Consider the following 20,047-nt stretch of genomic DNA (forward strand, 5'->3'; position numbering starts at 1 on the left):
AAGAGCAAATTGCAGTATGCTTTGACTTCCCATCTAGAAGGTATCTTGTATTGACATAATACAGCAGCAAGGAAATAACATTTATTTAAATCAACTTCTTAGTACAATTAAAAGCCACACTGACCACCAATAGTATTGGTACCTAGATAACACAGGATGAAAAAACAATTCTACGTACATGGAACACAACACATTCTGTAGGTGCACAGAAAAAACAAACATAAGAGTTAAAAATTACCTCCAAAGCCATCTCCTTGGAAACATTACCTGAGAAGTCCTGCATTTATACAATTCTAATTGCAATTTCTTTTTGGGCCCTTCAGGAAATTCTAACTTTCTTAATGAGAGCAGACAAAAAAAAATCCCCCCCACCTTGTTAGCCTAACTTCCTTCTTCTAATGGATATATGAAATCAAAAGAAATAACTTACAGCACATACATTCATAATGACTATACAGATGCCAAAGTTGCTTTCAGGTTTTACAGTACATGGATGGAGCAGACAGGGCTTATCCATTAACACTTGAAACTTCAGCCAGTTCAGTGAACAAACTGGTTGATGTTTCTGCTCATTTATAACAGAACATTCTACCCAAGTATTATTTTATGTGAGGATGTGTATGCTCCCACACCATCCAGTACAGGAGGGCTCAACACTTCCAGGGCTCTAGGATGCATGTTTTACAGTTATTATTTGGCTATGCAGTTTTTCAGAATAACTGCCATGTCCTCCCTTTCATTTTTTTCCTTTAAGAACAGCTTCTCAAAAAGAACTTCTTCCCAGTCTTTTTAGTCTGATATGCCATGAACACAGGAATCACAATGCATTCTACTTTAAATTCAATATTACCATTAAAAACCAGGCACTATTTCAACCCAATCAGGCAATCACAGTTTAGAACTTTCAATTCAATAACTGATCTATCTTTTTTTCCAACTATGCTATTGTTAGCAGTATTACACATTTGGTACTAAGACATCATGTTTCTGATAACAAACACTGAATAAGTTTCAAATAAATTCACCTTTTTTTGTTCATGTCCATGAGGCCTTGAATCTATGCACTGACTTCCAGCATCCTCCCACATAATGTCTGTGTTGTATGTCCTCGTCTTCAATGGCACAGCCCTCCAACTCTCCACATTCCAATCCACCAGAGGAGATTGGACTGAACCCCAAGACATCCTGTGTGTTCCTGGCACATTACTCCATTTCCCTGTCCTTTGGTCTCACCTCAGCATTCCCCTGCTCTTAGAGGCAGGAATTGTGACACACTGCACATTTGTGCAGCAGCACTGTGGCACCCTTGTCTCAGCTGAGCCCTCCAGGCATTATGAAAGAATCAATAACAGTAATTAATTCTGTGCCTTGTTTCCTCTTTTATACAACTGCTGTGGTCTTTCCTCTGATAACTGAATAAACATCTTAGCTCCTTGTGTTTTGTCTCGCTAACCAAGATATCTATTGTTCCCCTCTCCTTAGACCTACCTAGACCAAATTTTTTAAGAAAAACACAGAAATTGGTCCTCTTTGTTCAATTCCTGTCCCAAAATTCATTTCCTTAAGGTAAACTTTCATTATTAACTTAGGGCAGCAGGTGTTACTTCAAACTTATAGGTTAAATAACTAAGAAACAAATATAAGAAGTGTTCCAAAATTAAAATACCAATGTTACATGGAAATCTGGTTTTTTCATTATCTCTTATCAAACTAACTGGTGACAAGAAGTACAAATCTGTACCCAGGGCAGATCTTCCACTACAGACTGGGCCTTCTGACAGTGGTTTAAATCATTTCAAGACTCCTATTGGCATTAAACACAGGAAAATGCTCAGAAAAAACATCCATGTACTTTCATCCATACTCATACACACATACACACCCACACAAGCAGTCAAGAGTCCAACAAAGCCAGAGCTCTTTTGGCAAGACAAACCTCAAATTAAAATTAGTGCTTTGTGCCAGCACCAGTCAGCAACAACTACTTTCTATCAGTCTCTGAAATACTGAGTACCTATTGCTAGACAGAAAATTAAAGTCTTTTCCATGTAACTGCCTCTAACAAGACTATTTAAGAGCTCTTATTATGCAGCAGAGACGTGAATGTGGAGAAATCACAACTTGTGCCATTTTAAGTGACATGGACACCACACTTTGAGCAAAACCAAAAGTCCAATTTGGGTCAGACCACAAGCAGGTCATCTGCACTAGAAAATCACATCACTGCCTCTTGGTTGCTGCCACCAAGGCAGCACCACACAGGAAACAAAACATCAAGAAGTTTTCATGTTTTAGTACATGTCTTAGTATCATGTCATGTGCCAAACACATCCAGATTTGTTACAGCTTGTCTGGCAGTTTAGAGACCCCATCCTTACCCAGGAAACACTGACAAAAAATTGCTTCAGTTTAGAACCTGCTTCAGGTTAAAAGTCAGATTGTGACAGCTCATGAGCTGGATTTAAACCATTCAAACAGTGGAGGAAAAGCCAGTTTTGCAAATGCAAAGTGATGCAATTTATCTGTGCATCTGAAGACTCCAAATATTTCTCTGCAAGATACATTTATTTCTCTCAAATCAAACCTGACTTAAGCACTTTAAATTTTATATCTTCTTATTTAGATATTTGCAGAAATAATTCTGCTTGTTCATTGTGGCCACTGGATTAATTGTGCCTTTTAATTCCTCTGATAGTGGTGAAATAGTTCCCATACATATGTTGCATTTTCTAAATGTTCTTTCCTGTAATCTTTCTTCTTGTAACAAAATCTCTTCTGAGGTTACATACATAGCTGCTGTTCTTAAAAAAATATAGATAGTTTCCTAATGAAAAATACTCACTTTTTTATTGCTTTCTAGTGTTTTTTCTGGAAAATAAAGAAAAGCCACATGTCAGGAGGTCTTGTAATTCACTCCAACCTCTGGAGTTGGAACAGGGTAGATAGGGACAGACAATAGGAATTCTGACCCTGTAAGAATATTCTGAACACTAACCACTTCAATTCTGAATGCAAATGACTTTTCTTTCTTAAGTTCTTCTAAAAGGGTGCTTTCATTCATTATGAAAAATTCCTGTAGCCATGTCATAGGGCTCAGTACATGATGCCATAGACAGCTCATGATGTCTTGCTTGGATCAATACAGGTTCTAAAACTATTGATGAGCCCTGAGATGAACTCCAGAAATTACTTCTTTTTTACCCCACTCTAGGTGGACATTCCAAACCCTGGAATAAATTGCCCCAAGACACTGAACTGCATCTCTGGAGAGTTCAACAGCAAAATGGACTAGATGATCTTGAGAGGTCCCTTTCAACCTCAGTGATTCTGTAAAAAAATCCAAAAAATGTCAAGTGTTGCATCACTAATAATTTTGACTATTCAGATTGCAATAATCACCAAGACAACCCCAGTTCAAATCAAACACCTGCTCAGTGCCTAGAAACAGCCAAAAATCAGCAGGAAAACAATTATGATTATAATTAATTTGGACTTGATAGTTTTGATCAATCAGTCTCCAGACAATTTACAGTGAGCGAAATGTGACTTCATATTATAGATAGAAATCTGGGTATGAATTCCCACACTGATACACATTTTATCAAATCCAGTTTCAGCAGCAGAGGTAAAGGATATAATGATTATATGTCTTAGTTTAGCTGAGGTTTTCAATACCTAAAGAGGTTCTGAGGATTGTTTACTTCCCAACAACACTGTACTTACTTAAATTGCTTCTTCAGAGGATGAACTTGCAAAAATCAGAAGCCACACTGCCTAAGCCAAAGTGTTGTCAGCCAGACCACACACTCTCTCTAGTAGCAAAAATATATTTTGTCATTGGATCCTCAGTCTTCACTCACAAACACTGATACTCATAGAAGTGCTTTCTACAGAGATTCTTAGTCAAGTATTAGGATAGAGTGGCAAGAGTTACTTGAAGACTAAATTTCTAAATATATTTCAAAGATCTCAAATTTCTTATGCAACAAGTAGCCTGAATCCATAATATCTGTTGCACAGATGATCTTTACAACCTCTAACTAAACAAAGTGGCACTTAATTTCTCAGTTTCCTGGACCCCACTATCTTTCAAGCTCCCCAATCAGATTTCTCTCCCTGATCCAAAGAAAAAGCTAAACAGAAGAGAAAAATTAACACCACAATATTTTTTGTTTAAAAATCAATCCATATTTAAGTTAAATAGATATGAGCAGTCATAAATCACCACATTGCTCATTATTTAGTTATCTTCCAAAGAAAAAAAAACCTTTTCATTCTTTATCTTGCAACCTCCAAAACTAAAAAATTGCTTGATTCACTCCTCTATTTAACCCAGTTTGCCAGCAAAACAATGCCAGATGTGCAACTAATGCACTGAAATGTACCAGAAAAATGCAACAAGATTTCCAATGCCCAAAGTCTGCAGAAGAAAAAAAACAAACAAACAAAAAAAAAACCCAAACAAAAACCCCCCAAACAAACAAAAAAAGCAGTTTAACTGCTCCCTAAAGCAAACTTAATAATATAACATGTTGCTAAAACAAACAAAAAGAACCCAAAAAACCTCAAAAAACAAACAACAAAGCCACAACCTAGAAGTAGTGCTTCCACACAAGAAAAGTCTTAAGTTTAAAAAATATTGGACAGAAGAGTTACACACTGCATTGCAAGCCATGCCACAGTTTCACAGATTTCCAATTGACTAAAGAGATGGGAATGATACCTCTGTCAGCCAATCTCTAATAATAACCTGTTTGTCCCCTGGATCATCTCCAGATCTCCTAACAGCATCCTCTGACAACATCCAATCAGTTTATGAGCACCACACTGTGCTGCCTCAATCACAATATTTTGAATTGACACATCTCTGACTTCCAGAAGCTCATGATGGACTTTGTGCTAATTTCAGGCAGAAATGTGTGTGCCTCCCTACAATTACTGACATTCTGCAGCACTGGGCTCATCACAATGCTCTGGCTTTTGTATGCTCTTTGCCTCTACTACTTGTTAAAAACTGTTTCAACCTACAGCATGTAAAAATCCAATCTTTGGCCCAAATGATGAATCTGAAAATACACCAGGCAAACGACAGCTAAGAGCAGCAGCTACCATGCCTAGACTGGATATTAAAAGAACACTATTGACGTAACCAAAGTTACACAACCAAAACCTAGTGAATTCTAACACTGCTCAATTTCTCATTTGAATTCTCTTAAGCATCCAGAGAAAAAAAATCCTTGGCCACCAGGAGTTGGGAACTCAGGAGCTTCTGTTAGAGTTGAAGTAAAAGGTTCATGATTCCAGCTGAACTTGACAAAACTGCCTTCCACAGACCAGAGGGTTTGATGGGAGAAGCACAATCCATTCCTGATGAGTTCTCTTTCTGCTGAGAAGTTTGAAGCTACTACAATTAAAAGCAAATGGGGGATAAAGTCCTCCTGGAAGTCAGCACCAAATCTGGGTAGTCCAATTCTGATCTGTTTTCCATCCTGCAGGATTGGGTAGAGTGATGGAAATATCTTCTGCAACAAGATCTCCCTCAAAAAATAGGAATTTTGGGCTACCTTCCAGATCTGTAGCATCCAAGTCCACCCAAATTCTCTTCTATTCTCTGACACAAACTTTAGTACAGCTTTCAGAAAAATGTGTCCAATCATTAAAAATGTAGTCATTTATGACTTTACTATACTGTAACTCCTTACTGAGAAACACAAATTACAGACTAGAACTTGCATTCCACCCCGACAAAAAAATAAAAAAGAAACCTGTATTTGTTAAATTATAAAACTACTATAAGATTAAGAGACAATGCTCTTATCTCATTAGGGCATAAAATCTTTATTATGAAAATATATTACACTTTAAGCAAATGATATTAACATTTACTTCAGCAAGAGTTGGGCTAGGAGAAGAAAAGAAGGTAGGTCAGTTTAAAGAGAGAAGAGGTTGTTCATCCATGCTTCAATTTTTCTCAAGATCATCCTCTTCAAGACAAAACACCACCACTTTGGGCTCACCACTCCAGCTCTTCACAATGAAGGAGACGTATGTTTTGGAAAGAAATGTTTCAATTCCAGATATGGGGTACTTTAGATGCAACAAAGATTACAGAAACCCAAACATAAATCAAAAAGCATCAAAAAAACCAGAAAATAAGACACATTTTCATACAAGTACCACTATTTTCTTAAGTTCATAAAGTTAACTCCAGTGTTTAGAGGGAAAAAAACCCAAAAAATGTGTTATACAGCATTTCAAGTAAACACAGTCATGAGACCATGCCATAGTTTGTAGTAATTAGTTTCCAATAGAAGTTTCTGAACAAGACATCTGGAAACTGTAGAATAAAACATATGCAAGGGTTTGCATTAGGTGAATGGAAAACCCAGTAAATATGAAGAAACTTAAAGACTATTTTAACAGTAAATAAGCTAGAAAAATGTCTGTTACCAAATATTGCCATGCAAACCATGTGTAATCAAGAAAACTGGTTGAAGTTCTTTACACTTAAGCCTCCCAGTTTTACTGGAGGACAAGAGCTCAAGTGATGGACTAGGCAGATGAGACAAATGTGAGCAGAAGGCATTTTCCTATGCCTATATATTTTTTTATTATATATTCTGCTCTATTTCAAGTGCAAGGTAAATTACTCTGGTGAACTCAGAAAACTAGCAGATGCATTTTAATGTTTACCTGATCTCTACAACAAATTTCAAAGTGCACCTAAGTTCAGCTATTTCACCACAGCCATAGTTAATACATGAGGCTGAAAAAACAATGTTGCACAGCACAAGTGCTGATATTCCTAAAATGGACTTTCCTTAAGCTTGCAGACACCAAATAAAAACCACAGCTGCACCTCTGTGCTGTTTCAGAAAGTTTGTGACAAGGTAATTTCTCACTTTAAAGTATAATTGATACTTTCTTCAGTAACTGAACAAAAGCAATTTCAGTGTTAAATGCTTCAAGACAAACAGATCTTGCAACATTGTAATACAGACAAAGTAAAAAGATATATTTTTAAAAAGTTATTAATGAAAATATGACACAGAGTAAAAAAATAATAAGAAGAAGCATTTTGCATGTACCTAAAAAGCAGTATTTCCCTACAGCATAATACAGTACTCATAATCTCAAATCCAAATTACAATTGACTTTGGGTTCTGTGGTGGACATAATAAAATTTATGCTGGACACTGCAAAAGGCACTTAACAGAAAAACACAGAAATGCAACTCTGCAAGAATATTTAGCTTCTGAACAAAGACATCAGGGAGATTTGTAGAAAAAGAAAAATCTAACTTTCTTCTCAGAAAAGAGGAGCATATGAGGGAGTATTACCTTTGCTGAATTGGACAAGATGATATACACAAGTAGCAAAGTTGGAACAATTTACCATTAGATGTAAATATTTTGACAGACAGTTAGTAACCTGCACACAATTGTAAACTAACTCTGCAAAAGCCAGGTCACACACTTCTGGCAGCTAAGCAAGATAAATATTAATTGTGTTAAAATGGCAGACAAGGGCATGAATTCAACACATTTAGGCCATTACATACAACAGCACACAACACAATTAGTGTATGATTCAGCTCTGGATAAAATCTAGGGGAGGTTTGACATCAACATCAGCGAGAACAGAACCAGACTTATAAAAAACATACATGGCCATATAGAGACCTCACAGTCATGGACCAGCAAATCATTTCATGGAATGTTTAACAGATGAAAAGGTAGATTATTCTGCTAGACAATATACTAAAATCAATTAATTTACATTTGATTTGCAGTATCATTTAAGCAATAGTTAAGAGAGCCAGGTTTTTATTTGAAGCAGTCTTTGTAATACAGTATTTGTTTTTAGGCTTCTGGCCAAAAAATGTATTTGTGCCATAAGTATTTTCTTCCAGACTTTTGTTAATAGAATAACCTTTAACAACCTGTTATACCAATCTGCCTGTTTTATGTATTTCTTTAATTTAAAAGATTTATTCCTTAGGCAAGGAAAATGAGATCCAGCTAGAAATTTTGAAAGGAATATAATTATTTTCTTCAGCTGATTACTCTGTTTAGAGGTATGCAGTAAAGTTACAAACCCATTTCACTCTCAGAACTCCTTGATTTTCTCCCCTCCCAATAAAACAAATTGCTAGGGTACAACCACCAACAGCAAACTGTAACTTTTGAATAAGAACTTACTACAACAAAGTGCGCTTCCCAAGCTCTAGATGTGGTTCCAATTGTCAAACTGTAATTCTGTAACAGACATAAATCATCATAAAAAACCTCACTCATCAACAGAGCTTACAGAGGTACATAAAGAAATAATTTTGTTTGCACTAATAACCCCACACAGCTCACCACCAGTTAACCTCATTCCCTCAGTGAATGTGTGACCCATGTTAGTTTATTTTGTTAGTAAGTCAAAAAGTGCAGCAAGTCCTTCCTGTGTAAATAGAAGTGCAAATGCCATGCAAAGGAAAGAAATGTCCCCCATCAAGTCTGGAAGGTTGAGCACTTCTTACACACCATATTAATTGGATTACTCTACAGGATTAAAGCCTCAGAAAACTGATATAGTAACTCCCACCTAGAAGTTTTCCTAGTGTCAGCAGTAGGTACCTTTGTGCAGAGGGACTGAGTAAATAATTCCATAAGTCAGGCACAGGATGCCTGCAATGAGCTGATTTACCAAGTCTGAGGGACAGCCCCCCAAGACAAACCGGTTTTGAAGGGAAAAATATTGTCACTGATGTTCTTTTATCTTTACAGCTTGTCAAGAGAAAAATAAACTGCAGAACAGAAAGCAGAATAAAAAAAGGGCATAAAATAGAAAGTATCTAATTCTGCTTCAGTAACAGATTTCTAGTGTAAGGAAGGAAGAAATTCAGAAAATTCAGCTGCAATTGCAGCTGACACACAAATTATGAGATAGAATCCAATTGGAAATTTCAAAAGAAAAAACTGCAATACATTACTTCTCACATAATCAGAATAAAGTGATACTTGTAACATTTTCAACACAATATGTCAATGTTGCATCTTGATATTCCTTTAAACCACATGCATTCAATTTTCAGTAGATTAAAAGAGGTATGAGAATTGCAAGATCAGAAGGGAGGAAAAAGAAAAACTCAAATATGCTTGCAGTTGATAAAAAGTAAACAAGTGTAAATATCTCAGTATTTTAAAATGCAGGTATACAGTTTTTTGCTGAACTGAGCAACACATCTCACCTAGAAAAAGATCTCCATTCACCTTTAGGAAAATCTTATTCTCACTACCTAATTACTCATTTTTCACCTCCCACTCATGAAAAATGAAAGTGTTTCTTATTGCATCTAAACTTAAATTACACTTACTGTGCAAAAGACTTTTTTTTTTTTTTTTTTTTTTTTTTTTAAGAAAAGCCAGGCAACAAACTATGCCACTCAAAAGGATGACAAAGCTCAACTGCAGGTTCTGGCATCCCTCCCTCCTACACTCCATCCCTCTTCCTCTCTAGAAAAATTCTGTTCAGTTGAAATTGAAGATTTTGGAGTCTTTCAGTTCAGTAAGATTAAGATTTCCAGTGGTGAAGCATGTAAAGGAAAGAGGAGAAAGAAAATGCAGACTAATACATCAAGACAAATGATGTTCTGAATCTATTTTGCTGAAATTCTTGTGATAACTTCTGACATCTTAGTAAACTTCATGAGACATTTTTAAAATACTTATTTTCTTGTTCTGAAAGAGAAAAAAATAGAGTAAAATTTAAAAGAAAAAAAGAAATAATACAGAAAGAAATTTGAAATTTAAGAGACCTCCCTCCAAAAAAAAAAAAAAAACAAAAAAACAAAAACAACAAAAAAACAAAAAAAAAAACAAAAAAAAAAAAAAAAAAAAAAAAAAAAAAAAAAACAAAACATTGAAAGGAATTTTTAAATTCATAACTACAGAAAATAGCAAGTCCTACAAAAGGCTTAGGTTGAAGCTGTGCCAACCTTAGGATCAGGAAGAGGCATCAACTCAATAGTGGAAGAGAAGAATCTCAGTGGCTCTGACAAGACCAAGGAAAAGTGACAGGGATCAAAAAAAGTTCTGGACTCAGATATTGAAGAAAAGCAAGTTAAAATGAACCAGAAGATAGGGTATAGAACAAACACAGTACTCTTCTTGTAAAAGATACTGCTAACAGATTCCAAAAGTTGACCTGGATGCATAATATTCTGAAGCTATTCAAAAATGCAATCTTTCCTGTACAGGCTTTCAGGAACCTTCTCATATCAAAGAAAATTACAGGATATTTCTATAAGAACTCTAGTCAGATCAAAACAAAGACCAGGCCTCCATTGATGTACCACTAGCAAAAGTAGTAACTCTTTAAATGCATAATTCATTACCTGAGACACACTGAAGTGATTAAAGACTAAATAATAAGGCTGACATATCTGATCAGGCAGTCAGACCATCATGTAAAGACCTGCTGAAAAACATCTTGGGGTATGAATCATCAATTCACAAGCTTACCCTACTAAAATCCAGCCAACAGCCATGGCATTTGAGTTTCCTTGATTTACCTGTGCAGCTAACACCCTCCTGCAATTACTAATACTAGACTAGTGGTTCTTTTGCTCACAAGCTTTTCTGAAGGCTTCACTACTTAATTCCAAGACTACAATAAACTAGGCACACTGCTGATGTGGGCAGCTGAGCCCAGCAGAGCCTGGTGGGGCTGGCACATCACAAACCCCAGCAGACTGGGCATGGCACAGGATAAACCTTTGCCATGTATTTAACACAAGCCTTCAAAAGATTAATCCAACTCTTAAGTAATGAAGGGCTATTAAATTACTTATAACACCAGAAGAAAGAAAAAAATGGGGATGGAGAGAACCTTACTATTTCCCTGCATCACCTGTTGTGAATTTTTTTACTTTGCTCTTGCATGGAAAAGGGAATATGCATTTCATCTCCCTGGTACTTGCCATAAAGACTGCAAACACACATTATTATCTATGCATTAGCATTGCAAAATCCACTTCATAAATGGGCAGAAAATAGACAAAAAACAAGAGATTGACACTTATTTTTTGGCAAATCCCCAGTGTTAGGAGCACACAGAATTCCTGTGACTGTTGCAGGGCTAGGGATTGTTATCTATCTGTACAGGTATTTAGGTTGCTTCTGTCACCACTGGAACCAAATGCTTTTATAAAGAGCTTAAGGACGAAGACCATGTGTCTGCAGAGAGAGGTTTAATGACTTGGCTTGTGCTTAGCATGTCAGTTCTAACTAAATTATTCCATTTTACAGCTAGGAAATAAACACACAGTAGGTGATGTTCAAATGTTTATCAGCATGGCTACATTCCTGATGTATGATGTGATCAGTTACCAGTGAATGGATCCTACAATCCTGAAGTTTACTGAGCTTTACTGCAGATCTATCCAATTGCCTAAGCTTACTCTGAAAACTCTTCAAATTCCATTCATTCCACCCCCTAAATGTATACACAAGTTCTCCTTGCCCATCACAGGAATGAAGATGTTCATAACACCACAGGAAATTATCTGGCATATGCAGCAAAGGAGATAGATTCCTCTTTCTCATTTTCTTTTTACTGAAGCCAAAGAATGCATCCCACACAAATCCCAGGTACTTGTTTTTCCCAGCTTTGCCTGGTTTAAAAGGAAGAAATACAGCTTTGAGACAGCCATTTCTGGCTCCATTCCATTAATACAAGTCCACATTCTGGCAATCCCCAGAAAAACTCACAGACAGCCAATGCAAATTTTGTGTTGCTTCCTTTCATCATTCTTTTGGAAGAAGGATTTAAGCAGAGATATACTTCAAATTCAGTGCACACAGTTTTCACAGCAGAATTGCAGAGAGGTTTTCAGAGAGGTGGAGAGATAGGACATGCCAGTGTTTGGCATTTGCTTCTGCCAGCTGATATCCTTCAGATGTTATTTGCCACACTCAAGTTAAAGGCAGCCAGGTAACACAGGTCTGTTGTTATGCAGCATTATTACTCAAATCCTCTGGGAAGCTGTCCCACAAAACACAATGATCTTGTCACTCCATTTCACTGACAAAAAAAACTTGTTCTGCACCACAATGTCATCCACCTTAAAAATTGACTGACCCATGCATCTTACAGAATGATACATTGTAGATTTTTGCCAAAATGGGAAGTCCATTGGATTACTAGGAAACCTAATATATTTCACTTTTCATCAAGAACATGACAATTATAAAAAAGTCATTCATTACTATGATAAACATTCAAGTGTGCCACAACACTGAACGACTGATGTAATCTTTTTACTTAAAATTTTATGTAGTTTTAGTGTGAATGCTTATTAACATACTAATATTACTTTAAAGCTATTATAGAATTACATTTATAGAGAAATTGCAGCTGTCACATAAGTTAACACAGCTCATGTTATGATACCTTACCTATCATATCTTTTTCTTTCCTAACAGAAGGCATCTAGATACCACTTTGTTTTTATTAAGCAATTCTGAGAAGCTAAGAAAAGATTCTGCCAAATCACATGCCTCAAAAACATTTGTTCCAATCTATAGTAGCTGAGTAACATCACTGGGCTCGAGGGCAGCAACACATTTGAAGACTTTAAACCCTTTACCTCACAAGCTGCACCATGGTTATGATGTTAAAAAATTTAAAAAGGCAAAGTTCTTTAATAACTGAATACATAACTAGTTAATGAATCTCACATTTAATAAGAGACTAAGGTATAAAACTACACTGCAGTAAAACCACGTGGGAGCTTCTGCTAGTCCTTGTTAGGAAACTGGGGTGACCTCTCATGATGGTGCAGGCAGTGCCCTTAAGCTGCTCTATTTCTTACAAGGAGAACAAAGAAGCACCACAGCTGTGCCTCTGATGGTCACAGTTGTGTGACTGTGGTTGCAGTAAGTTCCATATTGCTGTGGTTGCCTATGAAAAGGCTTAAACTGTTGTCAAACTGCTCCATTGTGCCTTTTCTCAGAGACTGAGGTGCATCAGGCAGGCTCAGAGGCCCTCCACTTCCAGGGGAACACAAACACAGCCAGACATGGCTTAAGTGCCATACACCTGCAAAACACAATATAGGTCTTTAGCAGGACACAGACTGGAGACAGGAAATTATGCCAGTCTATCCTTAGTTTGCTACAGGGAGAAATTCCAGAGTATAACTGTGTCAAACACAGTAAGAAGTTAAAATTCTTCATTCACCCTGCTGAATTGTAATCCTTTTACAGTTCAAAGGTTATTTACGTATTATTACCAAACAAAATGAATTTATGTCACCAAAACTTTATTAGGAATTATATGAATATATACACTTTCCTTCCTGTGTGCCATCCACACAAAGTTTCATTTCAGTCAGATCAGGAAATTTAAGAAAAGCCTAGGTGTAACTCAGAAAACAAAACAAAAATTAATGCAGATTTTCAATATTAATCAACAATAAGAAAAATATTTCTGTCTTTTCAGTTTAATTCACATACTTCCTGGGGTCAGTCCACTGTCAATATTTCTCCACACAAGTTTCCAATATTTTACCTTAATTCAGAGAAATACTTCAACAAATCTATAGCCCTGCTAAAGACAGACTGGTTTATTTTCTTGAATTAGAATCATCCTGTGCACTTTCCACCCACCACCTTTAAAATATCCCTGCAATAATATAGCATTTAAATAGAGAAGTGCAAGTCAGAAAGAGCTCTCAAGCCCATGCTAAATCTTGGGTCAGAAATAAGTGGTATTCTCTCTTTGCAGTCTGCCCACATTTTAAGTCCCTACAGTGGATTTTCCTCAGGTCTTCATGATTCCAAAAAGCAGGATACATCAAAACATCTTCAGACACTGACAGGAAATGCAGCTCTGTCTCAGAATATCAGTCAGCCACCTCATAGGGCTAGCTATCAAGAAACTTCCCAGATGGACCAACTATTATCTACAGCTTGCCCTGCTGCCTTCTCACACATCAAATACAGACAACTTGCAGATGCAGAACATGGGACAAGATAAGTGATTTAATTCAGTAATATAATCTTAAAGGTGGCATAAAATGTTTGGCAACCAATTTTGGAATCAAGAAAATTATACCTAAAAGGTTCACATGCAACCCCTGAAAAAGAAATGGACTGCATGTCCCAGCTAAAACCCCTTCACTACAAACAAGCCATCCAGCTCAATTCCAAAATAGAATTTGAGATCATATTCAGTATCTGTACTGCAGTGCAGTGCCTTAGAGAGGAAGGTACAAATGCTGCAATCTCAGCCACACCATCCCTCACATGAGCTGTTAAACAGTGATCTCTTGTGCCAGTCCCTGGTGTATCTTCAAAAGTCACATACTGACAAGTACAAGCAACACTTTAAAATAAGCAAAGGATATCCAAAGTGGGTTTCAGCATTCCTTCATTAAAAAATTGCTTCTAGTAGCCAAGATTGCTTTTGAGCATTTTCTTCAGTGCATTCTGGCAATCATCTGTTTGTTTGATGACTGCAGTTACCAGAATCTCACATATTCTGGTGAACCCCTTTAAAAGATATGCAGCACATGAAAAACAGTGAGGCATTTAAAAAAAAAAAAAAAAAAAAAAAAAACCAACAACAGCTTTTTTTTTCTTTTCCGTTTCACAGAGAGATTCACAATTCTTCTACTGTTTAGTTACTTATTTTACAATAATTTTCAAATCTTATTTCTTCTGGTTCCTTTTGTGTCCTTTAATTCCACACAATCCTCATACAGGATGGCAAGTAAGCATATGACTTTTAGTCAGATTTAAAGTGGCACTCATTGGCTAAATGCTGACATAATGAGGAATATCTGGAATAGAAGAGACTCTGGAATCACAGAATTCTTGTCCTAGAAATGTGAACACAACGTTCTTCATTTCAAAATTCTCTGCCATAAACTTCATTCTTTTATTATCCTAAGTATAAAAACCCAGCACAGAGTGAATAAAATCTTTTTCATGTCAAACATGAATCCTAAGTAATGTTGAAATTTATTTCAAACTGCTCTTCCAGTGTTGCAAAGCACACTTACACTTTCCACTGGCAATCACGCTCGTGACTATTACACCCATGTAGAAAATAAGGCAGCACAGAATACATTCACACACGTAAAAGGTTCTATTTTACTGCAAGCTAATTAAAAAAAAAAAAATTAAAAGGCATTAGAAAAGAGTGCAACATGGAAAAGAATCATTCCAACCTATTAAAAAAAAAAAAAAAAAAAAAAAAAATGGAGAGATGAAAAGAGATGATGACTCCATCGGTCCTGGGGAGCATGTGCTGCTCACGCTGATTATGCTTCTGATTCCTGACAGGCATGGTAGTTATCACTGTCTCAGAAGACAGTGAAAAAAAACATAACCCTGACAGCTCTACTTCAGTGTGTTCTGTTGGTGTCTCCTACCATAAACAGCTAAAAGCAGACCTGCCTCTAATTTAAGAAACTCCACAACTCCAGAAAAGCATACACGCTGGCATCAAGAACACCACAAGATCAAATAGCTAAATTACACATTTCTCATCACTTATAGGTACATATTGCTCCTGAAAGTTAGGACACCTTTAAAAAAATGTAAGGGACAAATACAGACAATATTTTTTTGAAACTTTGCAATTGGTTTTAATCCTCTTGCCAGCTGCCACTCCGCTTCTGGCAAAAGCTTTCCCTTATGGGGGGGTTCTGTGTCACAAAAAAAGTCCTTGCACATGAATATTAAGGAAGGAGCCAATGCATTTAGGGGAAAATATTTTCTGTTTTCTCCTGGAACCTGGAATTCTTTCCACTCTCGTCAAATTACACATACTAATAAAAGTAAAATAAAAACAAACAAAAATAAAAAACAGGTAATTTCCATATCAGCTATGAATGTTTTAGATTCTTGACTGTAAAGACTGAACAGTGAAGTCTATTTTGCACATACCCTTAATCTTTCTAGTATTAAAAGAAACCAAACTCCTCTACAGGGAAGAGGTCCTGCCTGGACACACAACTAATAAACACACAGCAGGATACTTGTTCCCCTTCACTTCTCCTGCTCAGTACATGTTTATTCCGTGGGAGAAGTCAGGAGAATGCATGTCCAAGCCTAAAGAAGGCCACACATAACAGAAGGTCATCTCCATCTGGGGCACTCAGCAAACTAATGAGGGAGATGCCTATTTCCAGAAGAGAATGGAATTCACAGGGCTACACAAGAGCTGCTTGAGGAGAACTGAACAGCACAGAATGCCAAAGCTGTCCCAAACAAAGTAAACTCTGACGCTTCCAGAAATACAGGGTATTAATAGGTTGTGTTCACGTCTCAGAAGTGACATATCAAACTCAAATTATTCCCAAAAGAAACAGAAATCCATCCTAGCTGGAGAATTTGTAAGAGGTAATGCTTAATGCCACTTTACCAAAACAAAACAGAACCAGAGAAAAAAAAAAGTGCAGCAAGTAAAAAAGAGGAATCACTAGATATATGGGAAAGTGTGATGAGGAGAGAAAAACTGAAATTCCCAATCAACATGTAGCAAAAAAACAAATTCAATTTAGTGGCTTAATGCAATTAAAGCGCATTTTTAATTGAGTAAAATCTCATTTGCTATTTTAAACATTAAAAAATATAGCGTTTATATTCCAGGGTAAAGTCTAAAGATTTTAGGAAGTTTATTAGGTCCTACTGAAGAAGAAAATATGAAGAGCACTGTTTACATGTAGTGAGCCTACAGATGTCATCCTGAAAATATTCAGAGCACAGAATGCTTTTTGCTTGCATACAGTGTTCTTTGAAAAGTTCTCATTTATCTACAAAACATTTATGAATCCATCTGGCCCTAATCAGTACTTTAAAATTAAATAACTAAAAAGAAAAACTGCATTAATTACCAGGGTAATATCAAATTTTTATGGCTTTCTACCAATGGCATTCAGAAAGCTACATATATCTAATAGCTTTAGCGACCACTAATCCAAGCTTTCTAACAACAGAGGTGGAAGACTGTATATAAAAATATATGTCTGAAAGCACTGACTTTTCCGAGTAATGCTCATAATTTGGACGAAGTGGAAGACAGAGAAGAGTAAAAATAATTGCTTACATACCACTACCCATTAGACCCAAAACTTCACATGAAATGGGTTTCTCAGGCCTTTTCGATTAAGCTACATGGCAAGCCTCCCAAAGCCTCAGTTTACAGTATTCAAGGTCATTTTACCACTGGTGCAACATTCTAAACATTTTTAAGTATTATCTAAAACTGGGTTTTCCAAATCTGTATTAAGCCTGACACACATCAGGAGTGCTGTTTTACATAACATGCTGCTGCTGTCAGGTGCTGGCATTTAACATCACTGTAGATATGCTGAGCTGTATTAGCATGCTCAATGCTTCTCCTTCCCTATTAAGCATTCAGATAACATGAACTAAGCTTAACAGTCAAGCCTGCAGGAAGGCTGCCATTGCACAAGTCTTCCAAAAATCTTTACCAGTGAGAAGTACTAATAAAATAAACTCTCATAAATTGAAACGACAAATTTTCTTTCACAGAAGTATTTTTCTGTTTTGTCTTTAGGTGTTAGGCAACACTACAAGTCACATCACGCTGACAAGGAAAAAAAGTTACCAATCTTCATGCCAATGTTGCGTAACAGCTGTATTTTCTGTAAAAGCAGATTTTCCAAGAATCCTCAAACAAATAAACAAAAAAAAAAAAAAAAAAAAATTAAGGTATACATCTACTATTGTGCAGTTTCTGATAGAAATAGAAGACAACTGAGATCCAGGATTCTTTATGCAGCAAACACCATATGTATGTTTCACATACGCTATGTTGCTTTCTTTCCACCTCCCTTTAGATGTATATTCTTGCAAGCCATTGAACGTGAACGTTTTCTAAATCACACTGTACTAAATAAAGGGAAGTTCAGCTTTATCCTGCAGTCTCAGTGCTTCCAGCTCTACTTAACAAATGTCTTAGCAATTTTTCCTCAAACTGTGGCACGGTTTCTATACACCACCATTCTAGATACAGACGCCAATGTGCAAAACTTGCTAGGATTGTGCACATAAACGGCACCTGGGAGATGGCCGAGAAGATAAATAAAAGCATTGCTGGAAGAAACATAATCCAGATAAGCATTAGATGCAGCAGTCCCGATGTATTAATTAAACGGAAGGAAGAAGCGCTCTAGCGCATTAACATGCTCTGGACCGAAGTAACGAGAGGATGCGCACGCCAGAAAAAGCCGTGTTAGTCTGTGCCCAGCGAGCAGAACGCCCGCAAGTTAGCGGGAACCTCCATGGGGAGGGGACAGGCTGAGAGAGGTGCTTTTTCCCCCCCAAGCCTATTTGTGCGAAGGGAGTGTGACTGCAGCTTTCCGCTGGGGACGGCGCTGGGTGAGTGCCTGCAGCAGGCGCGCACATCGCGGCGGGGAAGGCAGCGCGGAGCGGGGCTGCTGCCGAGCCCCGCTCGCCCCTCGCCCTGCCCGGGTCAGCACGTCCCTGCCGCCCATCCCGGCACGGCACCGGAGCGGGACCGGCTGCACAGCCCCGCACGGGAGCCAGCGGAGCGAGGGACGGCGCTCCGGAGCCGCTCCGCGCTCCCCGCCCCGCTCCCACCCGGCCGGTCCGGGCGTCGCCCCCGCAGCCCCGGCACAGCGCGGAGGGGAGGGAGGCAAGCGCGGCGCTTACAGTTCGCAGGAACTGGATCTCGTCCTCGCCCTCGCCCCCTTCGGCCATGGCTGCCCCTGGCTCGGCTCCCGCCGGGCGCTGCTCCCGGTGCCCGGGCGGGCGGCGGTCGCTCCCCGCGGGCTGGCGGCGGCAGCGGGCTCACGGCCGCGCCGGGCAAGTGCGAGGGCGGCGGAGCCGGCGGCCCCAGCCCGGCCTTGGCTGCGAGCGGCTGCGGTGCCCTGCGCCTGCAGCAGCAGCAGCAGCAGCAGCAGCAGCAGGTTGACAGCGCTGCCCGGCCGGCTGTGCCCGCCGCGGGGCGGGGGATGCGATTAACGGGGGCGGAGGGAGGCGGAGCTCGGCCCCCCCGCGCTGCAGGTGATCCGCAGCACTCGGAACGCGCCGCCCAGCGCCCCTTGCCGGAGCTCCGAGGAGCCGCGGCTGCTCCCGGGGCGCTGCCGGCCCGACCCGCCTGCACCTGCACCTGGCCCGAGCCGGGCTGCCAGCCCTCCGCAGCGGGAGAGCGCCGGGGCTGCGCCTGCCGGCACCGCTGTCCCGCGGGATGTGCTGATGGAGAGGGAGAAGGAAACGGCTCTGCGCCAGTTGCTCTGTCAGCCGGCTGTGCTGGCGGGGAGAGGAGGTGGAAGGTACAACATGGCTTCACCGGGTGCTGTACTTGAACCGCCCTGCGAGTGGGCTTAACCCGGGGTGAATGTAAGGCTCAAAAATACCATTTCCTTGAAGGATGGCCACCGTGCGTTTTCCGTAGGGTGATGTCAAGGGTTGCCACAGAGTAACTCATCTTTCATGAGCATTCGTGCAGATCGTACCTTTACAAGGACACCTCTGTCCATCAGGGAGGATGCTTGGCCTCCAGAAAGATGTCTGGCAAGCCAGAGAGCCACCAGAGTCCTAATAGCAGCAGCAACTCTGAAACAAGTGTATGGCAGAGAGCCTCTGTAAATGCAATGCGGTGGTCATGAGGGGCGGACAACAGGGTATCTCAGAAGAGAGTGAAATTAACACTGGATCATTGACAGAGTGAAATGTGTTTGGGATGTATAACTGCAGAAGGACCAAAACTGGTAAACATAATGAAATCACAGCTATTTTGGTAAACAGACCATGTGGCAAAATACGTGGAAAGTGTTTCTAGAGAAGCTATACCCATAATCTGTAACTGTTCAAGGGCATCATGAAAAGTGCGGCACTGTGAGATTTTATCATTACTTCCAGCAGCAGAAAAGCTGTTCGTCTGACAGATTGGAAACTGCCAGAGCAGTCATGACCCATAAGACCTCCAGAGCAAGTAATGTACGAATGTTTAATATAGAGGTTCTAAGATGAACTCCAGAGTTATGACAGCTTAAGCA

At 39.0% G+C, this 20,047-nt stretch overlaps 1 protein-coding gene across 1 annotated transcript in view; it reads right to left on the reverse strand.

Annotated features, from left to right (window-relative positions):
- The window catches only part of RYR2 (ryanodine receptor 2), a 416,925-nt gene extending 398,109 nt beyond the window's left edge, over positions 1 to 18,816 (reverse strand). Inside the window, 1 exon segment of the mRNA XM_056487752.1 lies at positions 18,699 to 18,816. Coding sequence (XP_056343727.1) covers positions 18,699 to 18,746 — 48 coding nt within the window. The 5' untranslated portion in view covers positions 18,747 to 18,816.
- Between the last annotated feature and the right edge of the window lie 1,231 nt (positions 18,817 to 20,047).

This window comes from Oenanthe melanoleuca, chromosome 3, assembly GCF_029582105.1.
Source record: "Oenanthe melanoleuca isolate GR-GAL-2019-014 chromosome 3, OMel1.0, whole genome shotgun sequence".
Taxonomy (NCBI): Eukaryota; Metazoa; Chordata; class Aves; order Passeriformes; family Muscicapidae; genus Oenanthe; species Oenanthe melanoleuca.